At 33.4% G+C, this 26,530-nt stretch overlaps 1 protein-coding gene across 2 annotated transcripts; it reads right to left on the bottom strand.

Moving 5' to 3' along the window:
* Positions 1–25,686, bottom strand: LOC110704442 (E3 ubiquitin-protein ligase SHPRH-like). 2 transcript variants are annotated; one of them, XM_021882227.1, is made up of 19 exons: positions 24,658–25,686; positions 24,359–24,565; positions 19,538–19,599; positions 16,208–16,685; positions 14,722–14,922; positions 13,685–13,940; positions 12,750–12,990; positions 12,466–12,629; positions 11,822–12,373; positions 8,529–8,695; positions 7,683–7,899; positions 7,396–7,593; positions 6,972–7,088; positions 6,518–6,763; positions 2,305–2,485; positions 1,805–2,001; positions 1,544–1,695; positions 705–975; positions 1–449 (listed from the first exon to the last, which is right to left on the bottom strand). In XM_021882227.1, the coding sequence occupies exons 1-19, from the start codon at positions 25,452–25,454 to the stop codon at positions 195–197; spliced, it is 4,959 nt and encodes a 1,652-aa protein (XP_021737919.1). In that variant the 5' UTR covers positions 25,455–25,686; the 3' UTR covers positions 1–194. The 2 variants fall into 2 exon arrangements, with proteins under 2 accessions (XP_021737919.1, XP_021737920.1); XM_021882228.1 differs by lacking the exons at positions 19,538–19,599; positions 24,359–24,565 and having other exon boundaries at positions 25,325–25,684.
* Between the last annotated feature and the right edge of the window lie 844 nt (positions 25,687–26,530).

The raw sequence follows: 26,530 nt of genomic DNA, 5'->3' as shown, positions 1-26,530 counted from the left end.
TAAGAAGAAACTTGCTGCTTAACATACATAAATTCAGCTTAAAGCTGAAGCCCTAAAATATACTACGTATTATTTTTTAAAAAAATAAAAGAATTATATGTACACCTACCTAAATAACTCCTTGCAAATAAATAGAAAAAAATACTCCGTAGAACTGAGATACCCAGCACAAATAATCTACATAGAAGCTATAATCACATTGTAGATTGGCCAAGCCTTTTCTCAGCGGCGATGGCAGCAGCAACAGAAGGTGGTAAGTGCATTAGACTACTACTACTTTGCTCGTTACTTTTATCCGGTGCTGCCGGAGGTGCTACTGCAAACAAGGACTCGACATCTTTCAATGTCAAAATAGGCTGATCTTGATTCTTCTTATTCCCACTAATAAAAGAGCTGGAATTTCTACTTTTGTTCAATTTGTAAATGCTTTCTTCAACTGTATCCTTAATCTGTTCAGCCAATGGACAAAAAAGGGATAAAGAAGTGAAGGTTAAGACTCTGAGCAGAATGAAATTGAGCAAAGAAAAACAAATGTAAAAATCATTGTTTATTTTAAAAAATCCCATGCTTTCTTCACAAAATAGTTCTATTAACAACAAACCTGGAAACCCAAAAAAACATGCAAGAGAATAACACTAAACACTCAATAGCCATGATACTGCAGTTATAAATATAGAATACTTTCAAAAGTGGAAAACACATACTAGAAATCGATGAACAGTAGTTTTACTAGTCTGCCCAATGCGGTGCACTCTGCTGATTGCTTGCGCTTCAGCTGCTGGATTAAGTAGGGGCTCAACAAGAATGACATGCTTTGCTTCTAGGAGGTTAAGCCCATTTGCTCCATGCTGAATTAAGAGGAGTAACACTTGGATAAACTTAGAAACTGGCTTCCGTTGATCTCTGATCTTGACACAACCCTTTTCTGTCATCTTTTCTCCTTTGAAAATGCTTAAAGCAGCTTGTGTTTGTTTTCTGTCGTTACAATATAAAATCATTTAGTTGTCCATCCATCATCAGACAAACCTATTAAAATCTGTAGGTTGCTTGGACTCCGATATAAGCTAAACCCTTTTTCAAGACTCCTACGCAGGATATCAGCAATAGACACACAACTTAGTAACAAACAGAAGATCAAGATCAGAATACGTGTCTGATAGATTTTGACTTTTGGAGTGTCATTTAAAAGTGTTGAAGGATACACAACACGATTAGAGTCACCATAACAGAGGCCAAAAAAATAAAAATAAAAAAAAATCATGGGGGGGATGGAATATGCGAACAATTGCAAAATGAAAGGGCATGTTGCAATTCAAGCAAAGGGAGGTAAGCAGTAGCATAAAAATTAGAAAGGAAACGTGTTAAATAGGTTTTACAAGGAAATTCAGACATCCAGAAAAGCTCTACCATGGATTTTATACTTAGACATCCAGACAACTAGACACTTTCGAAATTATTGACACAACATATCAAAAGATAATATCTCCCAACAAACAAAACATTCATAAAAATAATTCAGTAGAGTGAAAAGAGCCCCCACTACCTTCCCCCTTTCATACGAACATAACTAATCTCATTAGAAGCAAAAGCATGCTCCAACACATCAAGGACGTCATTCCAACTGGAGAAAACAAGAACTTTAGCCGCTGGATTGCTCGACTTGATCCACAGGATTTTCCTCGTAATTGCTTCAATCTTCGAAAAGTAAAAATTAACATGAGCCTCACAGCATTAAACTATTAAAAGATAACAAAGTTAGCAACTATTATGAAAGTAAGATCCTGATAGTCATGGATATGAATACCTTTGTACTGTATGATCCCTGGACAGATACAGAAGCCTCCAGATTTTCACTTTTTCCAACAGATGATTTACTCTGGCCATCATCAGCCAAGGCAATACTCTCAAAATCAGAAGGTTGTCGACAAGTAGGGCAAAGCACCCAATTATCATCCATCTTGCTGTAGGAAACCATCTTTCGCTCAGTTATTGTACAGAAACCTACAAAAATTACTTCTGTAATGTAAGTAAACACATAAGTTTCAAGCGCTGAAGCCAAATTTGAAAGCCATAGAATAAGTCTCTCTTGACAGCCAAAAAAAATTAAATGAATTACAAAGGTCAGATATTTTGAAGCAATAATGAATTAAAATCTCTCATTTTTGCAAAGAAACTTTCCGCGCAGGAGGAGAGGAGGGGGGGGGTGGGTTGGGTACTGCACAAACCATACTCTTTCACAATTATATATTTAGATGTTGGCTTGCTGACCAACATGATTAGCCAGTGTTATTAGATAGGACTTACATTTACAGCACGTTAGATGTCCACACTGAAATACCATTTTTTGATTTTGCAGAATTTCCTGACATATAGGACACATTTCCTCAGCCAATCTGGTACTATTTGCGCTCTCTGGTGTAGGAGTATCTATTAAAGCAGCTACCTCATTATCTGATTCTTCTTTCTGTTTAGAAACTACTAGTCCCTGGAAGAAAAAGACTCATTTATTGACAAGTCACTTAAATAGATATACAGCAAAATTAAGGGACATAGAAGGTTCAGTTCCCGACGAAGGCCACATATTGTTCCCAACTATAAAATAGTACACATGTTTGAACAAACAGACCATAAGCCACTTTGAACAGAAATGCAACGAAGGTCATATAGTTCCTAACGATAAAAATGCAGGTAATCTATAGTTCTATACCAATAATTGAAATCGGGTAATACAGATCCAAAATTTTCTCTTTAAACATAAAATTGTATCTTTATGTAGGATTCTTTTAACACTGACAAGAAAATTGTGATTGCTAAACTACAATTAGGCCTCCAATGCTTCTTCCCTAAACCCTTCATACTTTTAAGATAATAATCAGCAACCCCATATATATTTAATTACTGCTGCTCAAACTTTAAGCTACTGTCATAAATATTGGTTTAATCAAACCCTCCCCCCCCCCCCCCCAAAAAAAAAAAAAAAAAAAAAAATTGGACGTAGTGTGTAATTCTTACAAACGAAAACCATCATATTGCATCAGCTACTTTCTTTCATAGCATAACACTCTTATTTTTAGGGCCTCGTCTTTTTCGTCAGTTAACATCTCTTTGTACAAAATTTATATCGGACTTGCAATAAATAAATTTATTTGCAACTGTGTCAGTGTAAATTTGTTTATGGAAATTATCATCCTCAAACTTAGCATGCTAAATATATTCAGCATTACAGCCAATTGTATTTTAATAGGATTGCTGAGCCAACATTCTGATACATAATGATTTTGACATGTGCTGAAATCTTTAGGCAATTCATTTTTGGGAAACTATCCCATATAATGATATGACACCATGTTAATATTGGACCTAGTCATTTTCTAGGGAAATTAATTCTTGGATTTTTCAAACTTGGACTTGAGGACGCATTGTCACATAACCCCTTCTATTGGTAACCCCCAATTCTAAAAACCTCATTAAAGCTAGCAGAAAGGCAAACAGTGTTACACACTTACACATTTGCAATTTTGTTTTGGAAAAAGAAAATACAACAAACATTGAATACCACCCCTTCATCTCTCTCTCCACTCCTTGCTACCTTCAAACCCCTACTCCTCCCCTTCCCTTCTCTGGCAAACCCAGCTCCTCCAAGTTGCAGCAGCCACCTTCTCCCCGTTCCTCTTTTCATAGAGACAACTTCTTCTCAGATATTGAGGAATTTGGATCAGACGGTTGAGGCAAACCAATCAAATGATATGAAATCCCGCAATTTGTTGCTTCCACCACCTTCCCTACACTTTTCTTTCCTTGGTTTTTAAAAAGTTAGGATCTGGTGAATAGATGACTAAGGCAAACCAATCAAAACGATATGAAATCCTGCTAAGAATGGCAATGCTAACATCCATGCTCAAACAAGGTATAAAGGACCTATTAGATGACATGTAAATGAGTTCAAATACTTGACCTAGTACATCATTTTTTTTTTTCCCAGCAGGAAGATACAAACAAGTAGACTGGTGAATGGTGATGGTGTATCTGGTGACTGGAAGCTTTTTACAGGGGGCTGGATGACTGTAATAAAACAGAAGAGAGGGAAAACCAACAGGAGCATAAGGGGAATTTTGGATTGATATGCAGGTGGCAGGGAGGGAGGGGGGGGGGGGGGGGCGGGGGGAGGGAAGGGAGTTAATTTTGCCTAGTTTTTCCTCTTCCTAAATTTAATTCATCTTTTCATTTGAACAGAAATCTGCAAATATGAAACATTGTTAGCATCTCCACTAGCACTTGTTCTTTTGAGTTTCTGAGCAAAGCAGAGGAGAGCAGATTTCAGCAAAGCAGAGAAGGTATCAGCAGATTATTAATACTCAGCAGAGCAGGTTAGATTTTAGCAGAGTAGAGTAGAGCAGACCACAGCAACGCAAAAGAACAGGGCCTTAAATGAGATAAACAGAGTTGCAGGTATCAACAAAAGGGGTCATGCAGTGGGGTTGAGCCTACATAAGAAAATGGCTTTATGAACAGGGTTGTATGGTATCCCAGTTCAGACCAGTCAGCAATCAGTTGAGAGCTTCTTTAACAGTCCAATACCAATTATAATAAACAAATCTACACTGAGCACCTTAGCAGCTTAAACTCCCTACGTTCTCAAAACTCTTCTTATACTCCCTCCCTTCTAAAAAATCTTCTCATTTTGACTTCGCTCGTTTGCCAATACATTACTTTGGCATAAAAATCTTTAGTTGCCTATTAGTAAAAAAAATTGAAAATTAATTGACTACTCATTGAGACAAAACAAATGAGAGTATAAGACCCAACAAGATTATGTTATGCATTAAAAATTTAAGAGTAATTTAGAAGATTCTCTCATCTTATGAATAGTACCAAAATTCCAAATGGGAAGAACAAAAAGGAACAGAGGGAGTACTAAATAAGGAAGAGTTCACTGTTCATCTATTATTACTGCTCCTAAAGGCCTTTCCAGCTTTCCCACTATCATTTCTGCAAATATATGTAGAAGTAGGAAAATAAAAACCACTGCCAACTCAAGTAACAGGACAAGGAACCAAGAAATACATATCTTGAATATCAGCTTACTATCTTCATTTCAGATTTTCAAAAGGTATCAAACAATTCAAGATTTCCAAGCCCGTAATTTTGGCCTCTTCAAGCATCTCGAATTGTCATAAGCCATAACCCCCTCATAAATTTTCCCACGATCACGCGAGAGTAGACCTATCAATTTTTTACCCGACCCATTTTCCCGGGTCTTTAACAAAAAATTTTGACCCGAAACCCGATTTAACCCGAACCTGTTCGACACGCAAAATTTCCAGGTCAACCTCGAACTCGACCCTGGTTTGTATTATTTTGAAAATGAATTTGATTGAGTTTGACCATTTATCCACCATCCTAAGACATTCAAGTCTTTTCTCGTCTATTTATCTCATAAAACACTCTCACTCTCTCTCTCTCTCTCCCTCTCAGATCCACACCTACCATCAACCCACACCAATTGCATATTTGCATCCGCATAACCCACGCTACTGACAGCATAGCCGCTACCGACCGCTATTAGATAGTTTTTAGTTTGAATTTTGTATAATCAACGTCTTTTACACTATATCTTTATTTTGTAATTAAAGGTTAAATTGTATTGCATTAATAAACTTTACATAATACTTCTTATATATTACAGAAATAGTAAGTGAAGATAACACAATGCTACAAGTGTTTTTTATTTTCATAAAATATAATGCACTAATTTAGATAAGGGAAATAATAGTCAACTCTATGAGAATATTATTTACATAATAAAAGCAAATATATACACCTAAATATTAACATTGTCAAATATACAATTTGAAGAGATAATTAAATGATATCAAGAACTAAGTCAAGAGATATACATTACACTCCACATATATAATAAAGTTGGCTTCTTCCTTTACGTTTGTAATTTTTAAAAGTTTTATTTTTAATTTTATTATTATTTTTGATTAGTTAGGAATTGATGTTCATTGGTGATGATTTAAATTATCTAGTAGACATATAATGCCTAAAAACAATCTTGGCGAGAATGTTCAATTAAAAAATCAAATATTTCGAAAAATTAGCCAAAAATAAATTAAATTAAAAAAATTATTCTTAATTCGTTGATCAATAATTTGATTAGAAATGAAAATTTGAGGGAAAAATGACAGTGTGATTGTAAGCCTCGCATGGGCTTTTCCAAGATTGGTTCAAATTTTTGGCGTCATGGTTGCTAAAGTTGTTTTTTGTTATCACATTGTCACCAACTTTAATTTGTTTATGACCAAATTGTCTCCAGATTTCAATTTTTTAATACCAAATTGTCATGAACTAAAATAATATTTTTTTTACCAAATTATTAAAAAATTAAAGCACTTTGTCAGCTAGAGGCTGAGCAAATGTATACTAGAAAGGTCATCCATGTAACATAACCACCAGAGTACATGAAATAAATCATTGGAAGCCATAAATGATGCTATAAATAATAAGCTAGTACCTGCAAATACCGAAGTTTTCCCCGTATTTGTGATAATGTTGCCAATGACACAAATTTTTCACTCGAATTCTCCACGTTAGCAACATCGAGTTCTTCTAGGCTTAGAGCATCTATAGAGTTAGCATCATCACCGTTTTCTTTTAAGCGTAATCTTGAAGTTGCCATCTTAATTTCATCATATGCACGAAGAACCTGAGCTTGAGCAGTAGCCAACGATCTTGCATGAGCATATTCCTTCTTCATTTCCTGATATGAAGAAGGTAAAAGATTAGAATAGTACAAGCATCACACTAAACAACTGCACAACAAATTATAAAATCAGCATCAGCGAGAAACAAAAAACACCAAATATATCACCAATCCATGTCATAATTCTCATAAATCAAATTCTTAAGACTTCAGAAAGGGACATAATTAGCAACAACTTAAATGCAAGGAACTTGGCATGGCATACCTCAAGAAGAACCAGGTGTCTGCTGGCCGCTAATACACCTTCTCTCCCCAAGTGTGCCCTGAAATAAGTCCTTATAACACCAAGGATTATTTCCAATTCAGAGGGAAGTTTTGAATCCTACAAAACACAATATCATGACAAACTCCATAAGCAAGAAATTAATAAATGATAATAAAATTGAATTAGAAAGTTTGAATCAAAACGGCATATTGCATCATCCCAAACTCCTGGATAACAGCTCACACATAACATATGTAGCACAGCTCTAACAACATGCTCTATGTCTTATTTTTGAAGTTAGAAGATAAGGGAGCACAAAGTTCCAACTCGTCATTTAAGTGGAAGCACCATGACACTGATTTTACCAGGTAAATCCACCACGCTTGGGGGGGGGGGGTAAGGAATGAGATTAAGAGATGCTCACCATAAACATTTTTGCAGAATCCCTTTTACTTCTGCCTAAATTATTTGGACCTGATGATGCATCAATGTTGGACTTTTGCTCCAAATTCCAAAGAAAACGGTTCCTCTCCAATCTTTTCTTCTTTAGATCTACTGCTTCAGCAGACGAGATGAATCCTCCATTGTTCTCTTTTCTAAGAAAGAGCCTAGCCTCATAAGCCTAAAGACATGGTAGATAGGAACTTAGAAATATGCCACAAGCAGTAACCTCATTGAGTCTCATAATAAATTTACCTACTCAAGACATACCTGGAATAATTCATCCAATTCACAATGAGCACACAAAGGACCTTCCACATTCATATAACAATTTGGACAGTACCGTATACGGTCAACATCTTCATCTCTTGGTTTTTCCATCGTCTGATCAATTTCCAACAGTTGGTCTAATAACCTTTTCCGAGCAGCTTCCAGTGAGTCTAAGCCACTTTGAATAGAGTATTTAAGTGCATCTATACTCCGGAAACTGAAAGGAGATCCAAAAAAGGGAAAAAAAAAAGTTAAAACATAGGATGACTACCCATTTTAGGAGTGTAATCCTTCCATTTACTGTCCAGCTTACAACCAAATTTTGTCTCTGTCAAACCAACTCTTTTGTGCTACTAATATCAATTTTTTAATTCAATGTTTAGCAGCTTCAGATTTCAGTGCCAAATGATATTTGAATGTTTATACATGAATAGAGTGTTTCAATAAGATTACAATTCAATCCATTGATAAATCAGTTGAGAATTCATAGATCAGACAGACAAATTGGTTGTCAACAAGCATAGCTATTCACCATAACATGGCAACAATTCAGCAAAGACAGCAGCCATACTTCTTAATGAGTCAAGAATATTCAATAATATCAGCAGGTTCTTATCTATCATAAGGGACATCATTCTCATAGCTTAGAATCAGTCAATGTGAGCTATATAAAAGATGGCAACTTATTTCACAAAATAAGGATCATCCTAGAGATTGCCCGTTGGCTTGTCATTCAGAATGAAAACGAATTTCAGAGAATTTCAGATTTCTAAGAATACAAAATGTATAGCATACAAGCTTCAACTCACAACAGTTTGAAGAAAAGACTAAAGATTTAGAACCAACCGGGAGTCAATTCTTGCTGATTTTGTAATGTTCTGCCTGTCTAAAATAGCATTTTCAATCCTCCTTGAAAACTCATTAGCTGAATCTCTGTTTTGTTCAATTTGTTGGAGGGCTTCCAACCACCAGACTCTGTTCTTGTTTTCTCTGTTGTTTATAAAGTCATCAACCTTCAAAAAGCAATACATTAATAGTTTTTAGGCGTTCAGAAGAAACAAAAGGCAATATTCAACCACCAAGGCCCTCTTCTTTTGAGCTTCTGGCAGGATCAGCAGAGCAGAGTAGATTAAATATTAATTATAATTAGTATTAATTTAATATTAATTATTATTATTAAATATTAATCATTATTATTATTAAATATTAATAATATTATTAAATATTAATTATTATTATAATTATTAATTATTATTAAATATTAATTATTATTATTATTATTATTAAGTATTAATTATTATTAATAATTTAATATTAATTATCATTATTATTATTAAATATTAATTATTAATTATTATTATTATTATTAAATATTAAATATTAATTATTATTTTTATTGTTATTAATTTAATATTAATTATTATTATTAATTTAACATTGATTATTATTATTATTACTATTATGATTATTATTATTATTAAATATTTATTATTATTATTATTATTATAATTATTATTATTATTACTAAATATTAAATATTAATTATTATTTTTATTGTTATTAATTTAATATTAATTATTATTATTAATTTAACATTGATTATTATTATTATTATTAAATATTTATTATTATTATTATTAATTTAATATTAATTATAATTATTATTAAATATTAATCATTATTATTAAATTAATAATTATTATTATAATTATTAATTATTAATTATTATTTTTAAGCAGAGTAGAGCAGAACAGATTTCAGCAAAGTAGGGCCCAATTACATAACTAGAGAAAATAAAAAAAGAACATACAAGAGGATAACGTGATTTAGTTAAAAAAAATTATCCTAGAGAGCAATGGCATTCAGCAACAACTTAGCTCCATCAAGGGGACTACATATTTTATCATAAATTTGTTTGCTACACAAGAAAATTTTCAATTTGTTAAGCGGGCTTTGAGGCAGTTGATGGACCACATGCCTCACCCATACATGAATAGCTCACTGATAGTATGTACCGGATACTAAAATTACATGCATTTTAGAAAGCAGGGTACAAATTTGATATGAAACAATACAGAAGCTAAAAAATTAGAAAATCATCTCTCATGGTATCAGCAAAACAGCAAAAGTCCTTCATGCCCACCAAAACGACATAACAAAAACCCCACAACAAAAAGGTAGCCACATGAAAAAGGAGGAAAGCTACATACAGCACTTAACCAAAAATTCATGGAAGCGAACGAGGCTGCGTGCTATGAAGCAAATTGTACCACTTGTAATTTACAAGTAAATTGGAATTATTAAAATATGAAACATAATCACATCAATCACAATAATGTTTCTCAACTATTCCTCAAAGAAGATACGAAGTGATCCCATATTCTGTTGTTTTAAGGTATCATAGATATGCTTGAAATGGGATGTAACAAGGTATCGTAGAAATTGTTGTCTGTTTCTTCACCCTCATATTGACACACTTGGTAGTGAGGATGGCAGGTGCCACCTCCATTATCCAACATCAAGATGTGTAGTATCATTGTACTATGACAAATGATCGTCCTAATTGGTAATGCCAAAAAAACAAAAACAAAAAGGGGGTCATTATGGCTAGAAGACGCCCATTTCATAATACAAAACGCACTAGCATGCGCATCGCAATGCAACAAACAAGTAGATAGCACAGAAACACAAGTTGTGTCATAAACTATGCTAGAAGATTTGCAAAAAATTGTCCTTGCTTATTTTTAACATACCAATCCCATGTTACATTTGAGGATTCTGAACATGCAATTACACAAGTGCATAATCGAAACTAGATGAAGCACGTGCGATGCACGGTTTGTTTGTATTTTTTTACAACGTATATTATTTTCCTATGTTTGTGATAAAATTTGTTACTTTATTTATTCTTTGTACGTAGTATATCATATTATCATTTAATATTTTTATTTTATTTATTTCAAAACAAATTGTGAATTTTCTCTCATTCGTTATATATTTAAATGAAATTCCCAATATCAAAAGATAATATTTTATATTTATTAATTTAAACTTTAAAATTTCATTTAACAATTTTATTTTGTTAATGTAGAATTACATTTTTTTTTTTTTTGCTGGAAAAAGAGAGAGGATATATTTTTAATTTCAATGATTTTTTCTTATTTTTTGCATTTAATTTAAAACTTTTTTTTTTTAGAGAAAACTGATACTTTTTTAATTAAACGTGATTTCATAATTTTTATTAGTATATTTTAATAAACTACATTATTATAATCACTTGTCATATTTTCATTATTTTTTTATCTAATCCAATTTTTTTAAATATCAATTGAATGTGAATTTCATTTTTTTTAAAGTTTAATAGTATTTTTTTATATATATACAAAATAAAATAAATTGTTTTTTCTCTTTGGTAAAATTTCCAATTTAAAAATATAGTATTTTATTTTTATAATAAATTTTAATTTTTAATTTTAATTTTACGTGGTGCTTTAAAATAACAATTTTACGTGGCATAATCCTATACGTAAAGCTCTAAAAATACTAATCCTACATGGCACTCTAATAATTTTTTAAAAATCAAAAATCTAGGTGGCTCTCTAAAATCTTGGAAAAAAACTCCCCTTTATATAATTTAACGTGATTTCATTTTTTTATTACAATATTTTTATAAAATATTTTATTATAATCACTTGTCATATTTTCATTATTTTTTTTATCTAATCCATTTTTTTTAAATATCAATTGAACATGAATTTTTTTTTTTTTTTTTAAAGTTTAATAGTATTTTTTTATATATACAAAATAAATAAATTATTTCTTTTCTCTTAGATAAAATTTCCAATTTAGAAAGATAGTATTTTATTTTTATAATAAATTTAAATTTTTAATTTTAATCTTACGTGGCGATTTAAAATAACAATCCTACGTGGCATAATCCTATAAGTAGTGCTCTAAAAATATTAATCCTACTTGGCGCTCTAATAATTTTTTAAAAATAAAAATCCTAGGTGGCTCTCTAAAATCTTGGGAAAAAACTCTCCTTATATATATATATATATATATATATATATATATATATATATATATATATATATTAGTCAAAATAAAGAAAGCCAAAAAGTCAAGAGAATATATACCTGCATATATGACTTCTGGAACTCTTGTTGAGCTTGTGACAACCTTGAGTAAAATCCAGTTAAATACTTTTGTTTTAGACCCTCACATATGATAATCAAGCTTTCAATACTAGATTTTTTAACACCTTCTGAGCCATTTGTTGATGAACTGCAGTTCAATTCAGAAGTATCCCTAGCCCTATCCAAAATATCTTCGGTAACATTTTGAGTCTTATTTATATGGTCAAGACATGCAGTGATGCCACCACTAATTTGAGAAGGCATCTCTTCAATTTTTCCAGTTAGCTGCCCCCCACAAAATGATACTAGTTGCAAGGTGTTTGAAGCTGATTTGAGAACCTCAGCAAGATTTTGATGTATGTGGATATCTAACAAAGGGTCCACACGGAAATCTTCAGAATGTTCTTCAGCTAAATTTAATGCTTCTTTGTAAAAAGATGCTGCATTAGATAGTTCGCCTTGGATGATCGCTATACCGGCAAGCCCATTCAATGAAGAAACTACTTTCCTTAATGCATCCTCTCCCTCTACCTTAGTTTTACTAATAAGAACCTATAACATTACAAAAAAAAGCTCTTATTAGTAATTAGTACAGATGAATCAATTTCCAGCATGTAAGATGAATGATCTAAGTGACAACACACAGATAATATTTCATCCATGGTCATGGGAGATAGTTGGAGAGAACGTAGTCCAGATCCTCCCACTTGAGGGTGGCAGCAAGCTTGTCGAAGCTTCAAAAGTGAGTTTAGCAGCTTTGTGGCCTCTAAATGGGTAACAAAGGGATCAGGTACAGACGACGAGGAGGCTGAAAGAAACATCGGCTATTAGTAAATCTCTACTATTTTTCGCTTTTTCTCCTAGTCTAAAGAAGAATGGATGATTAAGTATTCCACTTCATAAAGAAGGTTTAAAATATTTTGCAAACCTGAGCAATGTCTAGACAAACTCTGACTTTTGAACCTTTCAAGAACTTCACAAGCAAAATCCACACAAGTTTCATGTTGCCGCTGGTAGAAGTGCTCTTCAACTGCAGAGAAAGAAAGCCAGGAGACCTGTTCTTCCTGCAGAGGAAGCTCAAGCTCATCTGCAACATGTGCCTTTGAGGAGCGCCACATCAACTGTCTGAATATTTGATGTGTGAATGCCATAGCTGCTACATTCTTTCGCTACAAAAGTAAGGTGCACGATCAGGAAAAACAACAGACTTTCAAATGGAAAAGGTAACTCTTCAGACAGCTCCTCCATGCCCTAATAATACCTCTGTTTAATATTATGGTTATGAGCAACAATTGGGTATTTTTGAGATAAAAAATATTCAATTGTTGCACATAATGTGAAACGGAGGTAGTATGAATTCGCAAGTTGGTTGTGAGACAACAAAATTAGTAACTCAGTTTGAAGATTATTCTTTAATTCTTATCTCTATGGAAGTATCAAGTAATCAGATGCTTTTGGTATCAAAGATCTTTTGTAGACAGCATCTTGCAATAGGGTAAGCCATAAGGACTGAAACAGGCAAGTCATAAGTTTAAAACAGCCTATTCACAACTGTACAGACTACAGATAAGACTGCATAGTTTTGGGATCATGGCCTAGGCAAAAGCCTACTTAGCAGCATTAGGATGATGGTGTGCTGTAAGAGAAATTCAGAAGCACAAAGAAGGATGTATAACCAAGTATGTCAGAACTCTAACTTTTTCTGCTTTTTTCTTAGAAAAAAGAATTCATCTTGTAATGTAACAAAGGACATGATCGCTCATAATTAAATAACCCCAATAATATCTCCCAGAGTATGGACACAAATATAATACACTAGATAATTAAGATAATTAAAACATTTAATAAAGAAAAATCACATACCTCATATGGTTCTCGTATAACTTCAGTCCACCACCTAGACACATCAAATGGACTTGCTTTAAGGAATTTGAGAAGACCATACAAATCATCTAATTTCCTTTGGATAGGTGTTCCAGTAATACACCAGCGATGTCTTGCATGTAGACGTAGTGCCATCTCTGCTGCAGCAACAACACTACTCTCGACCATTTGAGCTTCATCTAAGCAAATTCTCCACCATAACACCCTGGTCAGAAGGGTTGGAATCACAGGATACCTGTAACAAATTATACAGGAGAATTCTGTAACTTGCTCATTACAAATCACTGAAGTATCCCAGCTTACAGCTTCAGTTACAGGATATTCAATGTCTTGCCAAGCGAAATATTACACTGGATCATGACAAAACATAAAGGCAGAGGACATACACTCAGATAGGCATGTGTAAATACGAAGAAATTTACAAGAACAACCTCCACCACACCCCCCCCCCACCCCCTCAAAAAAAAAACAAACAAACAAACAAAACAAAAATATAAAAATTTCAGATCCTTTACAACAACAACAACAAAGCCATAGTCTCAAAATGATTTGGGGTAGGCTAACATGAAACGGCATAGGCAACCGTCCGATATAGAAAAATTTCAGATCCTTTCCTTAATTAAAAATCCTAGCCCTTACTTTCAAAATAAATTTATATTTTTTCCTTAATACAAAGTATTTAACATACTGCAGAGGAAATGATGATGCAAATAAAAAGGCAGATATCTATGACTGACTCAGGAGAGACTTGCATTGAATAGAATGGACAAACTGATAAACTCTTAAAATCAAGAATAACCTTGGGCACAGTTTATTAGGCTCCTATCACAACAGGTACAGAGAACTGGAGAAGATTGTGAAGCTTATACCATCCTCCTAAGATATTATATTATAAGCAAAACATTAAGAACGGCTTTCAACTAAGCATAATGACTGGAAAAAGAGAGAGAGAGAGAGAGAGAGAGAGAGAGAGAGAGAGAGAGAGAGAGAGAGAGAGAGAGTGGTGTAGAAGAAACCTTTTTCTATATCTCATTAAGCGACGATCCCCTTCATGCCTCTCTGAATCATGTGATAGATCATCTCTCAGAACATCATATGTCGTCAGCACAATATCAGCTGAGACTAATTCATTGATATCCAATGCAGTGGAATTTGATAATGACTTTTCTTTCACACCTTCGTAGACATAAGTTCTCATGGAGCCTGGATTTGTATGACTAAGAGATGGATAAGCAATCAATAAGAGAACAGTTACATGTCAAGCAAAAAATTCAGTATCATAAGTGTTCCAATGCAATTATAAAGTGAGCAACAAAAATGGCATTACAAAATTTTCTTGATCACTTTGTGTTTGTGGACTTTGGTGCATTATCAAAAAAAATTATTGAGGATCCACTACAGGAACAAGGACCAATCAAATAAAAACAATATAAACAATCTTGTTTTGCTACATAGAGGGGCTTAGAGGACATTCTGTAAAGGATTTTTGAAAAGGCTGTTCTGTAAAGATAATTGAAATTGTCATTCCACAAGGTCTAACAACATCCATTATAGAATGACATAATCCATTATTGAAACCATTACACATATTGCTACAATTGAATTGACATATAAAAAAAGATTAGACTTATATATTATTAACCTATTTCCCTATAGATGTTTAAAACCATTAGATAAAATACTTCATATATCATATCCCTTATACTAATTTGTTATAAGACAGCCACATATATAGTCTTTCTTGTATATATATACTCACCAACATTAGTTACAACTCTAGAAGATGCATGACTATATTCTTATCTCAATTTTTCACTATTTCTCTATATTAACACATTTGTAAAATTTTAGGTGATAATTAAATTTATTAAATAGCACCTTTTAGACTAAGGCTATTCACACACTCCCCTTAGACCATTTGTTGTAATCTTTAAGTACTAAGTAACAATATTTTTAAAAGAATTAGATATTAACAGTCAAGGTCGTGCATTGCTAAACATAAAATCCAATATGGTACTTTGTAGAATATATATATATATAGGAGAAAGTAAAATTTAGGTTGAATAATAATTATAATGGTGTATAGCCCATTGGGTCTATGTGCAACTGAACAATCTAGTTCATATCCATTTCCCAACCAAAACCCGACCCCTTTGACATGTAAATTTACAATCATAAAGTCAATCCTATTCAATTTGCCAATTCACACTCTAATGGTTGCAAAGCAAGTCATAACACATTAACACCAAGCATCTGCAACTCTACAGCCACAAATTTATTCCTTTGCATGGACCACATGACTAAGAGAATGTTGCAGAGCTTACAGTACTTAACCCCATGACATAGAACATATTTAAAGTCTACAGTTTCTCCTCACTCATCCCCTCTCTTCCTCTGCCCCTCTCCCGGGGTGGACTCATATCCCCACTCAATTCCATGAATGCATATACAAGGGGGAAAATATTAATTAAAGAACAGAGACATAGGTACATCAGGTAGTACCGAAGTATTTCAGCATGCCACTGAGGCAGTATGGAAGAAGGACAAATAATAAGGGTTGCTGCAGACTCGACCGGAGAGCTAGTAGCTTGCATCAACTGCAAGCAAATTTGGCACACATACTCATTATTCACCATGACGATATCAGCAACATTCCTCTTCCTTTTGTTATTGTTGTGTTTTCCCTTAGAAGTTTCCTTGGTTCTTTGCATTCCTTCTGAGGGTGAATAACCAATACAGTCTGCATGCTGCCATGCATCACAGACATCACACTGAACCCACAATCCTTCATACTTGTAACTTTCACTAAGTGCACCACATATACACTCAACACGCTCTCTTTTCAGTCTATTAATTCTGGTTTTCTCCTTCTCAGTAATATCTGATATACCTCCTGAACAACAGCCTTGTTCAGATGATGACTTGCGATGAGCTAATATACATGCAAGAAGCTCAACAGTTTTTCCCATGCCCATCTCATCTGCAATAAAAACAGATAAAACTAGCATAAACATACAACAAATGGATATTGACACTAACATATTGCATATGTGTATATTAATAGGTAGAAAATATACACATACATAAACTATTCAACTTTTAAAAGCTAACACTTTTAGCACCTTTACATTGTATACTATACAATAATACGAATACTAAGCATATAAATTTGAGAAGTGATAAAATAACATGTAGCATCTAATGGGGACCTCAAGATGAGAGAGTGGGTTGTCAAAAATGAGACCCATCAGATGAGTTAAACAAGAATGACAATTACCAAATTTGATAATTTTTCTCAAAAAGTTTTCTTTCTTGGAAAAGGAAAGTTATGCTTTAAAAAACAAATAGCTCACACATAATAAATTTATGGGTCTTCCATTCAACAGTAAATGAGAAGTGATTTTATAATTGTCTCAGCATTGGACATTTGAGTCTCAAAATAAAATAGATATTGGGACTCGCAACAGGAGGAAAAAAAATCTTATGAAAAGCATTTGAGCCTCCAGACTAAAGTTATTCTAGTGATGCTTGAACAACTCTAGAGTAAAAATCTTATCATACCACAAATCCCTCATTAGAGAAATAAATTCATCTCACATCTATTAGGTGAACTTGATGCCAGAAACTTCAATAGCATCATGAATCTTAGCTTCACAACTTCAGCGATGCATTTCATCTCGTTGAGCACTTGAGCCTTAGTTAAACTACTACTCGTTTGTGTCCAATTTTCTTAGTAGGGAGAAGTCAAAATGGCATTAAAATAGATGGGATTGAAGAAAGCAGTTGGCCTGATAGCATTCCTATTGAGGTTTGGAGATGTTTGGTAGAAAGAGAAATTGAATGGTTGACAACTTTTTTCCAACAAGATTTGGGGATGGATGCCTTTGGAGTGGAGGAAAAGTATTGTAATACCTTGTATTAAAAGTTTAAAACAAAGGCGATGTCCAAGATTGTGCCAACTATTGAGGGATCAAACTAATGAGTCATACTATGAAACTTTGTGAGCGAGTGATCGAACAAAGGTTAAGGAGAAGTGTGAAGATCTCGGAAAACCAATTTGGCTATATGCCAGGAAGATCGACTATGGAGGCAATACATCTTATGAGACAGCTACAGGAGATTTATTGGGATAAGAAGGATTTACATATGGTTTTTATTAATCTGGAGAAGGCTTATGATAAGGTACCAAGGGAAATACTTTGGTGGGCTTTAACAAGAAAAGACATTTCGTGGAAATATATTTACATCATTAAGGACGTGTATGAGGGAGCTAGCGTGAGTGTGCTTACCTTACTACTATTAGGAAGAATGAAGAGTTACCTATTACAGTTAAAGTTCATCAAGGACTTAGCCTTTTTCTTTTTGCCATAGTCATAAATGAATTGAGGAGTTCAATTTAAGATTATATACCATGGTGCATGATATTTGTTGATGATATTGTGTTGATTGATAAGACGAAAGAAGGCGTGGAAAGTAAGTAAGAATTATGAAGACGGACTTTGAAATCTCGCTTGAAGGTAAGCAGGATTAAGAAGGCCATTTTAAAATGAAAGTTTAGTGGAGTGGGAAATAGGTAGGGTGATCAATTATTCAAAAGGATAGAGAATTGGATGGAAATATAGCTCATAGGATCAAAACAGGTTGGTTAGAGTGGACAAGTGCTATGAGGTTTTTATATTATCCTAGCATGCTTCATATATTAAAAGTAAATTCTACCAAAAGACAATTAGGTCTGCATTGTTATATGGTTACAGAATGTTGGTTTGTGAAGCATTGTCATGTGCTTAAGATGAATTGGTAGAGATGCGTATGTTATGATGGATGTATTTCCATAAAAAAAAGGATCGGTTGAGGAATGAGATAATCAGGAAAAAAAAGTAAGGGTTACATTCATTGAATACAAGATGAGGGAGACACGTCTAAGGTGATTTGGCCATGTAAAAGGGAAACCAAGTGAGGCTCCAGTAAGGAGGGTTGAAATGTGGCAGAGTGTTGGGATCGCGAGGGGTAGGGGAAGACCTAAGAAAACTTGGAAGAGGGTGATTGAGAGTGATATGAATACTATGAGGATTAAGGAAAATATGGTATTGGATAGGTCGGGGAGGTTGGAGAAAATTCATGTCGAGGATGTGTCATGATTTTAGTATTTAATTTTATTATTTACTCAGCTCGTGTTTTTGCAAACTCTACTTATTTGCAACCTTTATGTGTTTTACTTACAAGTTCTTTCTCTTTTTTATTCCCTTACCAATCTTTTAATACTCTCTTAAATATTTGTTCGTATTCTCTTTTTTGTTTCACTTTACACACCTTTTTTTCCAACCTTTTATTAAATTGATTATCTTGCTATGCTCTTTTTCCTTTACGAACAATTCCTTATGATGAGATTCATGTTAGCCGACCCAAAATCATTTTGGTACTAAGGCTTTGTTGTTGTTGTTGTATAAAGTTATCTAATACTATGAGATGTGAATGAACAACCAAGCACATGACAAGCACAAGAAAGAAAAAATGAAACTTAGCATAACGGGAGCACATCTTACCTAAATTACTTATTAATCAATATTCCTTATAAATTCACTATTTAACATTTTAATTCACACAAAATAATCTTTTAAAAATCACAATATCAACATGGACCCAAACATGAACATGGTTTTTTGAAAAGGAATTAAAACATGACTCATTTTCCCAAATTGCAAATTCTTAAGTATTACCTATATAAAAGATTTACACTTAACAAGGTGATACCTACATGTACCCAAAAAAAAAAAAAAAAAAAAAAAAAAGAGAAAACAGAAGAGATTATAAAAATTAATCAAAGACTCTTACCAGCAAGAATACCACCAAAGACATATGAAGGGGCGATCTCTTGACACAAAGAAGCGTTCCCACTAGCAAAAGAGAGGGGAAAAAGAAGGAAAAGGATAAGAGAAAAGTCTAGACTAATGGAAAGAATGAAATGTGGACAATTCCACGCTAAGTAAGAAAAAAAATTCAAAGAATATAAATAAATTAAAAACAAACGCGTAAAATAGGAAAAGAGACATTCAACTACAGCAATCATACTTATCCTTCATATTTAAAAAGTCTGCCTAAACGAAATTGGGGGGAAAAGGAAGGGGAAAAAAAAAAGGAATTCTATTACGACATCAATGGAAGGATGTAAAGAACCGGAATTCACACCACCACAATTATACTAATTATCACGAATTAAGGCAAAAGCTTGAGTATTAATTGATTAAGATTCGAATTACAGATTTAAGGAAAGATAAATATAGCTTTAGGCTATAACTCTCATGGTAGCTTGAGGCTACTAATCTCACCAAAGGTTCACTCAATTTCTGGAAGGTTGCTACTACTACTAAAATTACCTTATATACTCTAGCTACTCTCAAGCAATTACAATGCCCTAATATTAATTAAAGTTGTCATCTAGTAAAAAGCATAACAAAGACATAGCACCAAAGTGTATCAGTCAATAGCTTTGTCTTCCTGTCATCTTTCCCAATTCGGCTTGCCACCCAAAACTACTGCTCTTCATGTCTTTCCCTATTCTAGTCTTGCTGGTTGACTTTGTTAGCTCCTCCCTCTTTACCGTTGTGAGTGTTGTTGACCTTGGCCTGCGCTGATACTCCTTGAGTGATGGACCGAGTGAATTAATGGGTCCATAACATTGAACCATGGTTTACATATGAAATGATTTGCCCTACTTGTCAGCTAACAAAGACTTGGCATGTTTGACCAAAATCATCCTACTGTCCACCACTAAACAACAAAGTCCAATTAGAGTATCAACCACATGAACAGTGCTTAAAACTTATGAATTTTTTGCATCATTGATGTCAAAATTATCCCAATTTCAAAAAATTTACCCCACATGTATCCAGGGAATAGTGACATAACGACATTGACAATCCTACAGTTCTACCTCCCATATCATCATGTGAAACAAAGATGGCCCAGCATAACATGAGCACCTCTGGCACAGCACAAGACACGACAGGTAGCCCACAGGCCAACACATTCGATTAATACAAGGTGTACAGACTACTGACTGTGTGTACAGTGTGAAAAAAATTTGCACATGCATGCTTCTCGTTCTTACCAGACATCTCCACTTACATATATCATACCTCTAGGCCCTACTAAATGTTGTGACCACATTATTGTATCTTCAATTTCATGTTTCATCACTTTCATGACGGCTCTATGATCCATATTTGAGTGTCACTAAAACCATAGGCCCTTGTAACCACATTATTTCAAGGTAAAAGAATATTCTATGACATTCTTTGATCCATATTTGAGTATCACTAAAACCATAGGCCCTTGCAACCACAGTATTTCAAGGTAAAAAAAAAAAAATTCTATGACACTCTTTGATCCATATTTGAGTACCACTGCTGTACAGCCTGTACCCCGATAAGAGCATCATAGGTTATGGAAATACAAGTTAAAGCTGCAACACTATTAGGGGCCTAAAATTGACCAAAGGGGATCAGTGATAGTCATAGTCATATAGTTTTTTCAAGTACATATAACTATAGAAGTTATATTTCTAGTTCATATTGGAACATTTAGGGGCATATCTGCATGGTTTACTCAAGTTGTGCTATACTACTCTGTTTTCATGTTTTGATGATTTTAGATGATTTCGATACAAATAGATTATCTTGCACAAGGATCGCAATGCATCTCTTTGGAATAAATGCGTTCAAACGGAGCAAAATGCTTATGAAATGACTCTAGTTCACTCTTTTGCTCATAACTTTTGATCTATAAATAATGGAGTGATTTTAATTGGATTGGAAAGCAGACTTGAAGGTCACACGCCAATTTTCTACGAGAAATAAGCTATTTCAATGATTTTTTCGCACCCGACAAGTTATCTTGGAGCACGCCACCCAATTGAGTTTAAAAGTTGGTTTCGCACTCTATTGGGGTCCAACGCAAGCAAAGCCCAAATTCTTTGTTTTTAAGGATTTTTGTTCATTGCCTATTAATACCCATTGTAAAAGCCATGAAAAGGGATGCCTTATTTTTAGTGTGGTTTCTTAAAAGCTTAGAATGCTTTTAGGTAGTGTTTGGATACAAGGATTTCATTTCAAATGCTTAATTTCAAATCTATAATTTCAAATACTAACATTCAATTCCCAAATTTCTGTTTGGGAAATATTGAGATTTATAAATCCATCATTTCAAATTTACTTTGTTGTTTGGAAATAACTAGAATTTCAATTTCAGAATTGTAAATTTAGTAGCTTAATAAAAACATTATAAAACTAATTCATCCCTAAACTAAAAAATTAACCAAATTGATATAAGATCCTGAATTTGTTGCAACTTCAAAGTGAATTGCTTTCGGTGAGATGATTGTCGTCGGGTTTGAAATTGATGAATTGGCGAGAAAGATGATTCAGTAAGAATTCAAAGTATACACTACAATGGAGGAGAGAAAGCTCCAAAGCCACTTTAATGGAGATTCTAGAGAACAAAACCACAAAGCTACTTCAATGGAGGAACGAAACCACAAAGCTGCTTCAATGGAGGAACGAAACCACCAAAGCTGCTTCAATGGAGGAGAGACCAAACCCTAGGAGAGAGAGAATTGGGGAAGCAGGTGAAGGTGGAATTTGAAATGATAGGGTAAAATAAGTAATTTACAAATCCAAGTTGTAAAGAGGGTTTAGTAAGGAGGTTGGAATTGGCCCAAATTCAATGTCAAATTCTTTGGATTCCCAAACAAAGGATTTGGGCCAAATCCATCATTTGAAATGAATTATCTATTTCCAAATAGGCCATTAGTTTAATTCCAAAGTACACTGAATTCAATATTGCACCTTTAGAGCTCTTTCTCCTTGAATGAGAAGTATTGTAATTTCAAAGGTATTGTTCCATCATTTGAAATGAATTACCTATTTCCAAATAGGCCATTAGTTTAATTCCAAAGTACACTGAATTCAATATTGCACCTTTAGAGCTCTTTCTCCTTGAATGAGAAGTATTGTAATTTCAAAGGTATTGTTCATATTTGCTTTTGCTATCTATTCCTTAATTGCAATTATTCTATCTTAGATTTTTTTATAATGTCTTCAATCATGTTTATAGCTTTTGTTACTATAAACATGCATGAGTAGTTTAATTTTCTAGGGTTAAGAATCTATGAATGAACAAAAGGGATTAAATTTAGGTGAAACCTTAATACTAATGATGGGGTCGGCTACATGAACCAAGATTTCATCTCTAATGATCATCAACCATGATCCTCTCTCCATACCCTTCTGTCAAGTGCAAGGTGCTCCTTTAAACTCATATTTATACTATATACTAAAGTAACCACCAAACTTATCCCTAAAATACACGTGTCACATTCACAATAAAAATTCTCCCGCCAAAAACTTTTTATTTTTCTATATTTTTCTTTAAAACATAACATAATAAAAAAGTTAATGAATAAAAACTTAATTTGTAAAAATATTTTAAATAAAATATATAACAAGAGAGTTTTAGGGTAGACATTAAATGAATTCAAATTTCAAAAAAAAAAATGTTATATAAGTCATTTCATTTGAACTAACTTCATTTTAATTGATTTTTATTATTTTCAAGTCTTATTATTACATCTGTTTCATATTTTTTGCAACTTTGGGGTAATATTTGTGAGATATAAAATATTCCAAAGTTGCAAAATATATGAAATGGAAGTAGTATTATAAAACCGATTACACAGGGCAAAAACTAGTTTACATGTTATTCTTAGCTCCTTCCACCTAAGTCATATTAGATCTCGCCCTCTTTAAGACTATCTTAATCCCACCTTTCTACTTTCCTTACCGCCGCTTCTTTTTTTTTCGTATCACATATCAAACAATTTTCTTCCCTTAATATTTACTGAACTTAAATTATTTTTGCTAAAGTTAAATTATTTTACTGAACTTAATTTATTTTTACCGATTCCCTATTACATATGATTATTTGTTCTTTGAAGTTACAAACTTACAAATCTAAACTGATAAATTATTTATATTGAACTTAACTTGTTTATACTGAACTTAACTTAGTGTACTAAATATTATGTTAAAGGTGAAGATAACAAGCCTTTAGTTGGATTTTATTCCTCTTTCTATTATAAATTAAAACAATAATTGCTTGGTTCCACAAAATATAATGGAGGGTAATTAAAATTTCTGTTTGTTATCGATCGGTCTATCCTTCCCCTTCCTTTTATCACTTACACTTTTTTACTAGTGTAAACATCTTATTTTACGTTAAATTTATCTTTTACCACACATTACATTGCTCTCCAATTAGAATTTGTTCTTTATCATTGTATTTCCTTTGTCTCTCAATGTTAAGAGTATTAGACTACTAGTATTAACATCATTATCATTGTTACGTGAAATATTAGTTGTAGTTGCAACCATCATCCTTTCCTTATTAATCGTACTCAAGTAATTACAGGACACGGTTGCGTACATATTGACCATCCCAAAAACCTAATTTATGGATCCAATTTCTTCTCATTATTCCACCTCAAACCATAGGGATTTTCTCTTCATCCTCATAAGTAAATGAGCTGTTTTATTTTTGTGGAGGAGAGGACATTTGCAAAGAATATGTAACAAAAAAACAAGAACTTCAAAGACATACCAAAATGGGTTGTAAAACATTTTTGACGGAGACTCCAAAAAATCCACAACCACACTCATAGGAGAACAATAAAAATTATTTTCCCATGCAACCGAATCCTGCAAAGCACCCCTCTCCCTTTGTACCATCCAACAAGCAGCCCGACGTTGATATGGTCTAAGCTCAGGGAGTAAATCAGGCAACTCAGCATCCAGCATAGGACAATCTCTACATAATACAGTATGCATAAATGGTTAAGTAAATCATCTAATGAAGCACACGTATTCCAACTTTTCAACAATTCCATAAAAAACACTCACTTTGATCGTTTTATGGCTTCATAAAATCCACCAACATCAAAATTGGAATCTTTGAAGCTGCCATTATCCACCTCCGAATTCAAATCTTCTTCAATTTCACTCAATACATGGACCCCATACCGAGCCTCAGAAGTTGTCAACTCAGGCCGAAGCCAAGCCATTACACTCATCATGCTCTTCTTCCATGCATGCCTAGTGTTATCTAGAAGTGATGTACAAGCATTAAATGCATCTTGAAGTATCTCCACCCTTATCCTAAGTGAGCATACATCCTCACATAACCTAACCCCAAAAACCGGCCTCAACGTCAAGAATTTCATACTAACTAATTGAACTAACCCGGTAATCCCGTCATCACTCCCATCAAATTGCCCACATACAACCACATCACGAGCTTCGATATTGTTAACTACCCTCCTACTAAAAAACTCCAAATATATGTTTTCAGACGAAAACACAGGCCAATACCCTGATTTTATTCTAACAACACGCTCATTCACATCACATAACCTAACCCTTAAGCAAATTTCCTCATTCAATTCAAACCCAACAAATTCAGGACTATAATTCAAATTATGGAGTACAATTTCAGATAAATCTCTATGTTCTAATGAATCCCAACTACTTTTATCAACATCAAAAAATAAAGGGGGGTTTTGAATGTTACCAAAATCAACAACTTTGAGGTCATTAGCTAAATTAGCACCTGTGTTTGCTGTATTTTCACCATAATTGCTTGTGCTTCCATTCTCAAAAAATCTCACAGAACGCCGGGGTTTCTTTTTTATCCTACCCATCTGAAAATTTGCCAAATTCAATCAAAAAAAGCAAACATTGCAGAAATTTGATGAATGAATTGAGTGTAGAAACCCAGAAATATGGGAATTGGAAGAAAGTATTGATATTTGATATGGGTTGTGTAAATTAGAGTGATAACTTGAACCGAGGGAGCTCAAAATGAGTCGAGAACGGAAAAATTATCTCGGGGATTTACGAGGACAACGCTATAATTTTGAAGAAGAAAACAACGCTATAATTTTGTTTTTTTTTTGTTACGAGTGAAAAAATAAATAAATCTATTCTGATACGTTTTTTAGTCAAGTTTGTCAATGCACAACTTTAACAATTAATATTTTTAATTACCAATAAACAAAAATTTTAAAAAATTGATATTTTGAAAATATATATAGTGACGAATCTAACAAGATCCCACATAACTATATTTTTCATTATGTTATGAAGCACAAAAGACGATCAAAAGGTAGTAAGTGAATAGTGCTAAAGTCAAAAAGTGTCAACTAAAAAGAAACGGAGGTAATATAATTATAGAGTGGAGCAATGAGGAGCCTCCAAAACCCCAACCAAGCCTCCTCATTCACTCCCACCTAATTACCCTAATCCCTCCAATTTCCTATTAACCAATCTAATTTAAATTTAAATTTAAATTTCAAAAAAAAAAAAAAAAAAGAAATGCGCTACAACGTATAACTGCAAAACTATTCCCAATACTCTCCCACCATTCCATTTCATTAACTTAACTGCAAACTACTCCCATGCTTGATACTTCTCCATTCCCATTTCACCAACCCCGCTGCAAATAATTCCATACTGCATCTTCATTCTATAAAAAAAAAATTAAAAAAAAAACAAACAAACAACTAAAACAAATACTTCACGACAGAGAGAGTACCTGTAGGGAGTATTTCAACACTCAACTTTGAGCCCCACTGTGATCATGCATTTAAGCATGGTGGCGTCCAAAGGGAAAGAAGCTAGAGCAAAAGAGTCGCCAACAAGTTTTAGGAACTTGTAAACCGTCCACGGGTGTGAAGATTACACCCCATTCACGATCACGAAGATCGCTATCTTTATA

The sequence above is a fragment of the Chenopodium quinoa genome, unplaced genomic scaffold, assembly GCF_001683475.1.
Source record: "Chenopodium quinoa cultivar QQ74 unplaced genomic scaffold, ASM168347v1, whole genome shotgun sequence".
Classification (NCBI taxonomy): Eukaryota; Viridiplantae; Streptophyta; class Magnoliopsida; order Caryophyllales; family Amaranthaceae; genus Chenopodium; species Chenopodium quinoa.
Note: the sequence above shows the minus strand (reverse complement) of the source record. Positions and strands in the feature narration are given on the sequence as shown.

Excerpts from the sequence above, each read along its gene's own strand:
- LOC110704442 (XM_021882227.1), bottom strand. The coding sequence starts at position 25,454 with ATGGGTAGGATAAAAAAGAAACCCCGGCGTTCTGTGAGATTTTTTGAG. Across the intron at positions 24,566-24,657 it reads GAAGCCATAAAACGATCAAA|AGATTGTCCTATGCTGGATG; the intron begins GTGAGTGTTTTT and ends TGTATTATGTAG. Across the intron at positions 7,594-7,682 it reads AATTGGATGAATTATTCCAG|GCTTATGAGGCTAGGCTCTT; the intron begins GTATGTCTTGAG and ends CCATGTCTTTAG.